The sequence below is a fragment of the Rutidosis leptorrhynchoides genome, chromosome 4 (assembly GCF_046630445.1).
Source record: "Rutidosis leptorrhynchoides isolate AG116_Rl617_1_P2 chromosome 4, CSIRO_AGI_Rlap_v1, whole genome shotgun sequence".
Classification (NCBI taxonomy): domain Eukaryota; kingdom Viridiplantae; phylum Streptophyta; class Magnoliopsida; order Asterales; family Asteraceae; genus Rutidosis; species Rutidosis leptorrhynchoides.
This window is the reverse complement of record NC_092336.1, coordinates 51,480,738-51,487,586: the sequence shown is the minus strand read 5'-3', so window position 1 is coordinate 51,487,586 and position 6,849 is coordinate 51,480,738. Positions and strand designations below refer to the sequence as shown.

General features: G+C 30.4%; 1 protein-coding gene across 1 annotated transcript; it reads left to right on the top strand.

The window, feature by feature from the left end:
- Window positions 1–1,148: 1,148 nt before the first annotated feature.
- On the top strand, window positions 1,149–2,558 carry LOC139840631 (uncharacterized). The gene is made up of 3 exons (XM_071830887.1): window positions 1,149–1,376; window positions 1,466–1,718; window positions 1,801–2,558. Exons 1-3 carry the CDS (start codon window positions 1,149–1,151, stop codon window positions 2,556–2,558), a joined length of 1,239 nt encoding a protein of 412 aa, XP_071686988.1.
- The last annotated feature ends 4,291 nt before the right edge of the window (window positions 2,559–6,849 follow it).

Here is a 6,849-nt window from a genome sequence, read left to right as displayed (position 1 = left end):
TAATAATAATAATAATAATAATAATAATAATAATAATAATAATAATACCATACTAATTATGATAATATTAATATTTTATCGATAATAATAATATTAGTAATAATAATCTAATTTATACATCCAATTTCATCTTTATATGATATAAAGTGATATTATGAATACAAATATTGATATTTGACGATACAAATAACATTACTACAACAACTATATTTGTATTTAAATTTAATTTATTAATATCATCTATTATTATGTAATATTTAATAATTATGTAATATGTATTGTAACATATACTGAATATTATATATTTATGCATTTTAATATAAATATATTATAATATTTATTTACATACTAATTATATTATACTTATGTATGTAATTATGAAAAATATAAATGTTTTATATATGTAAGTATTATATATATTTATTAAAATAGTACATTATTTCATCATAGATATATTATAAATTTCTACATATACATAATATAATAATTATGTATAAAATCATATATATATAGTTATATTTATGTATATATGTATACTACCATATATATAAAATCATGTTTTAAATGTTGAGTAGATGATTAATTATGTATATTAAACAATTAACTACAAAGTATAACATTGTACATTTAATATTTTGATAACGTTGGTAAAATATGTTTGAATCATTTATATACAATATACTATATATATTCAAAATGAAAATCTTTAGTTATTAAATGTTATCTTTTATAATAACAAAATTACTTAATAGTTCATTAATACTAATATAATTAGTTTTATATATAATTATTTATATTTACATTCTTAGTTACAATTAAAGGTTCGTGAATCGTCGGAAATAGTTAAAGGTCAAATGTTATCATGAAATAGTTCAAACATAATGAGATTCGGTTTAATAGACTTTGCTTATCGAGTCGAATCATATAAGATTATGTTTAAATTTGGTCGGAAATTCCCGGGTCATCACATGAGAGGTAGCTACAAAAGCCAATATGCAAATATTAGAAGTTATGGGTTAGAACTAATTAGATGCAACCCAGGTACAACAGTTAAAATTTTAACTGAACCATGTGATCCCGATGAAACAACTAGAGTTTTTAAGAGAATATATATATGTTTGGGTCCTTTGAAACAAGGCTTCAATGCAATGGGGAGAGACCTACTTGGAATGGATGGTGCACACATGAAACCACCAGCAACTGGACATATATTGACTGCAGTAGGATTGGATTCAAACAACAGTATCTATCCAGTGGCTTATGCAATTGTGGAGCAAGAAAATTACAACTCATGGAGTTGGTTTTTGGAGTGTTTGGGTGATGATCTAGGGTTAACAAGACAATCAAACTTCACTTTCATTAGTGATAGACAAAAGGTACTTACTTCAATTGTTTATCAATTCTTTATCAATTGTTTATGTAATGTTTTATCAATTGTATATCAACTGCTTATGTAATGTTTTAGGGTTTACTTCAAGCTGTTGCAAGGATGTATCCGTGTGCTGAACATAGGTTTTGCTTAAGGCACATTCATGAAAATATGAAGACAAAAGGTTTTAGGGGTGCAGCTTATAAACAACTCCTGTGGAAGTGTGCTAGTGCCACTACTGTTCCTTATTTTGAAAAGGCCATGCTTGAGTTAAAAGGTTTCAATGTAGCTGCACACACATACTTAGGTAAGATACCTCCAAGCTGTTGGGCAAAAAGTCATTTTTCAGGTAAATATATCTACTTTGGATAATTATACTTTGATGTTTATTGATGTTTATTAATTGAATAAGATGAGTATAAATGATACAGGAAGGGCAAAGTCAGATGTTCTATTGAATAACATGTGTGAGGTTTTAAATCGATGGTTACTTGATGCTAGAGACAAGCCTATAATCACTGCATTAGAGTATGTGAGAGAGTACCTAATGAAAAGGATAGTCACAGGGATAAACAAAGTTGCTAAATGTAATGGACCACTGACCCCAAGTGCAACAAAACTGTTTGAATCAATTAAGAAGGATGCTCACCTATGCAGAGTTCTTTGGAGTGGTAGTAATCTTTATCAAGTCAATGGACTTCATGGTGAACAATGTGTAGTTGACATAGGGGAAAGAAGGTGTGCTTGTAGGAAATGGGAAATCACAGGGATACCATGCAAGCATGCTGTGGCATGCTTTTGGAACATGGCAACTAATTCACAAGATGTTGGTCCACTTGAGAGATGGTTTGATCCTATTTACTATTTAGACACCTGGAACAGAGCATATTGTTTCACCATTAATCCACTTAATGATAGATCTTTGTGGCCTAAATCAAGTATCTCTTTGCCATTACTACCACCATTATTTACACCTTCAGTTGGTAGACTAAAAAAAAATAGGATAAAAGGTTTTGAGGAAAGGGAAAGTCTTAACAATGGTGGTAAGTTGTCTAGAAAGGGAAAGAGCATAAAATGTGGAACTTGTGGAATATATGGGCATAACAAAAGAGGATGTCCAAGTGGAAGTAAAAATGTAGCTGGTGGAAGTCAAATGTGGAAAGTGGTAGTCAAACCTAGTCAAATCTAACAAGTGGAAGTCAAGATGGCAGTTAACAATCTTTTGTAGCAATCTTTTGTAATGACTTGGTATTTTGTAATGACTTTTGTTTGTAAACTGTTAACTAGCTTTTGTTAACAAGCTTTTGTAATGTATGCTGTTAACAAGCTTTTGTTAATGTATCTTTTGTAATGACTTGACATGTACTTATGAACCATGTAACTTTTTGTAATGACTTCGAATGTATTTAATGGTTATTGACTAGTTACAGCCATGTATTGTAATTGAAGTGTATTGAATGGTTATTTGCTTTTGAAGTGTATTGAATGGTGAATTTTACAGCCATGTATTGTAAACTATTATTTATTGCTTTTGCCTTTTCTTTTGAAGTAAACTTTTACAGCCATGCTTTTGCTTTTGCTTTTGATTTATGAATGGTTACAGTCATGTATTGCTTTTGCTTTTGAAGTAAAATTGATTTATCCAGATTCCATTACTTTATCAAGATTCTTAATCCACTACAACACAAAAGAAAAGAAACACTTGAAATAAGTGTTATTACATCGCGTTAACTGTCAACCAAAGCTGCTTTTTTAAGCCATTACATACACGATCCAGCTACATAGGAATTAAACACTAATTTAAACACTAATTGAAATACATAACATAAAAGATAAACACGATCTAGCTACATATAGCTATTAACTTCCACCTAGAAGCTCGAGATTCTGCATTCATCAATCGTGAATTCATAGGTGGATCCATCCATTCAAAAAACCTACAATCGTACAACTAAAAAACCCCAAATTAAATCAATATCAATAAAGCAAAAAATCGTTCAATGGCATTTGTAATTGAGGGTTCAATACCTTGTTAGAGCAGCTGTAAAAACGTCTTCCAGGGTTTCTTTGTGTATCCGAATACTGAACCAGTGCACGTCTTCCACAGTAGCAATTTACCATGTTGATTGTCAAAAAAGCACTCGTTTAGAAATTAGGGTTTGAAGTCTGCAAATGGGGTATACGACGGATTTTTATTGAGAACAATTGGGGGTTATATGTCATTTACTAAAAAGCCCTCACAGTAACGTTTAATTTAACGTTTTGGACCCCCCAAGAAAGTTTAGTATACCTTTAGGACCCCCCAAGATGAATTAATACTTTTGGAACCCCCACAACTTTTAAGGTAAACCACAAGGACGCCCGACACAATTTTGTCGCATATTAACTTCATCTTGATTCTCCCTTAATCTTTCTTTGGGAAAACGGGATGAGTTGAAATTCCCCAACATACAGGCAGGACCATTTCAGTCATTTAGCAAACTCGCCAATTGATTCCAGAGAATGTTCTTTAAAGACTCAGATTTGTGGAGCAAGTACTTTAAAGATTAAAACGGACACATTGGTGCGTATGTACACCAAATAAGTAGTAATCCATTGTTGGTCGTATACTGCATTGATCAAAAGAAATCGTCGCGCTATAATGAAATCAACCCACCCGATCTTCCAACTGCACCAACTTGAACCCCTTTGTATAAGTTATGCTTCCAAATCTCGTTTGAAACAGGAGAACAGACCTCTTTATCCTTTGTTTCTTGAATACAAATAAATTGAATATGGAATATAGACATCGATCGACCAACCATTCTACCCCGGTCCAAAGACCCTGAGAGCTCTCGTGTAGATGCTAATCTCATTGGCGGTTTTTATTGGGAGGGCTGGGGGTTCGCCATATTGCCTCATTTCACTAAGGAATTCATTGTAATGTTTTAAACGAACGACTTCTTTATTACGGTTGACAAGTTTAGCATTAATAGAAGTAGGGGGCAAGGTTTCGAAATAGCAACAGAATCTATGAGCCCATCTAAACTACCATCGTCGTCGGATACAGTTTGAGACACCACATCAAATGGCTCCTTATCAAGGTTACCTGCTTTAGCCCTTAAATTGGTGTTCATCGGTTCGGTTTTTGGTTTTTCGGTTTTTAAACTTATAAAATCAAAATCGAAAACCAAACCGAAACCAAATTTAAATATCAAAACCATAACCAAAACCGAACTGAAAACCGAATTTGATTTCGGTTTAGTTTCGGTTAAAATCGAAAATCATTAAAAATAAAAATCTTAACGAGCATAAACTTACGTATAAATTAGGAATAACGGTTGTGGATAAATTTTAAGTATACAGGGTATATAGCATGTTTATTATTTAATAAAAATGTAATAATACATCAAATATAATATAAATATATAAATATTATAATTATAAATATGTTTTGATATGTTATTAATTTGAATTCGGTTTTTAATTCGGTTTTCGGTTAACCAAATTTATAATATTCAAAACCAAAAACCAAAACAAAAACCGAATTACAAATTCGGTTTCGGTTTCGATCGATCCGAAAACCGTTTAAAAAATTCGGTTTGGTTTTTTTTGTTTGGATTCGATTCAAGATTCGGTTTATTCGGTTTGAAACTAAATAATGCACACCTCTACCTCAAAATACTCCTCTTAGCACTTTTAGTGAGTTTAGTATTAGCCGGATTATTAACAGGAAACGATTCTTGAGCATGGATATTGTGACGACCCGGAAATTTCTGACCAAATTTAAACTTTATCTTTAAATGATTTAATGTGTTCGACACGATAAGCAAAGTCTATGAAATTGAATCTCAAAATTTTGAACTATTCAATTACCCTTCGATTGTTCTCAACGATTCGCGAACAATTATATAGATACATATACTATAACTTGAAAACGTAACAAAGTGTTAAATAAATGATACTGTGCATTAAACTTATTGGTTTGATTATCTGATTGATATATTTAACTACGGAGTTAAAAGATTATGCCAAACGATTGAATTAAAAGATATTTATTGAGTCCCTTAAGGATTATAATATTATTATGAGTCTCTGTTGTGAGGTCCACATTGATTTGGAAAATCGTTCATTTTTAACGATATTCGAAATAAATGTTAAAGTGTTTGTTTAAATAACGTAATTTGAACACATACAATAATAAGAAATATTAACTGTTGGAATTAGTTATATGAATAACTTGCGATATGTATTTTAAAACGTGTTTATTAATATTGAAAATATATATTTAACAATACGATAAAATATAATATTAACTTGGTTGTAAACGTTTTGATTTAAAACTATATATACTTTGATAACGAGAAGATGATTTATAGAAGTAAATGACCAAAACACTCAAGTGTATAAGTTACAATTCTAGTGATATAGTTTATTGATAATTTAAGTCTATATTTTGGCAAAGGTACGAGTCACGAAACGTAAAGTACAAGTTTTCTCAGCGTACGAAGGGACATTCGAAAAACCGGAACCGGGACATAAGTCGCGTGATGACGTACGACTTATCGGAACAAAAATTACAAATCAACTATGCACGGGAATATAATATAATATATAATTAATTAATTTAAATTATATATATTATATTAATATTTAAATATGTCGACTAGCTACACGATAAAATGAATCTGAGCTGGAAAAAGGGGCCATGCGATCGCATGGCCATTGTGCCTTAGACCCATGCGATCGCATGGAAGGCTGGGATAGGCCAAGTGCTATAAATTCGAACGATTTCTGTTTTGTGATTCATTCTTCACTTCTATCTATCTCGTACTCCCTCTATATTATATTTATTATTATTATTATTATTATTATTATTATTATTATTATTATTATTATTATTATTATTATTATTATTATTATTATTATTATTAATCTTATTATTATTATTAGTATTTTTAGATATCGTTATTATTAGTATTATACATAAAATACTACGACGAGGTTATAAACGTGTCACTTTCAAAATGGTTTTTCAAACGGGATAGAGCTAAGGAAATTATGGGTTATAGCTATGGAGGTTATGGGTATGGTTTGAGGGTTTTGCTCGTATGTCAAACTAGTGTTTATCATCTCTGTTGCGTCTACATACTTTCCTGCAATATTGAATCACAATATTGATTCGTGAGCATTCATATCTTATCTTTTATATATTAATTGTGTATCTATGTCTAGTGCTCGAGTATATATATTTGTACATGCTTGTATGCTAAATTTCGTAGTTAAACAGTTTACAATGAATCACGAATTAAATACATATATTATTGGTAAAAGGTATATGATATACATGTTTTTGAAAAGCTGGCGAAAAATCAATAACTTTTCATTTAGAAATCTCGTAATTTCGATGAACGAATCAAAAGATATGGTCAAATGAATTATAATTGACGTTAATTGGAATTGCTTTTGAATCTGCAATTAATACTTAAACAACATGTTTA

Coding starts and splice junctions, on each gene's coding strand:
- LOC139840631 (XM_071830887.1), top strand. CDS start 1,149: ATGGGGAGAGACCTACTTGGAATGGATGGTGCACACATGAAACCACCA. Junction 1,377..1,465: donor TCATTAGTGATAGACAAAAG/GTACTTACTTCA, acceptor GTAATGTTTTAG/GGTTTACTTCAAGCTGTTGC. Junction 1,719..1,800: donor GGCAAAAAGTCATTTTTCAG/GTAAATATATCT, acceptor TAAATGATACAG/GAAGGGCAAAGTCAGATGTT.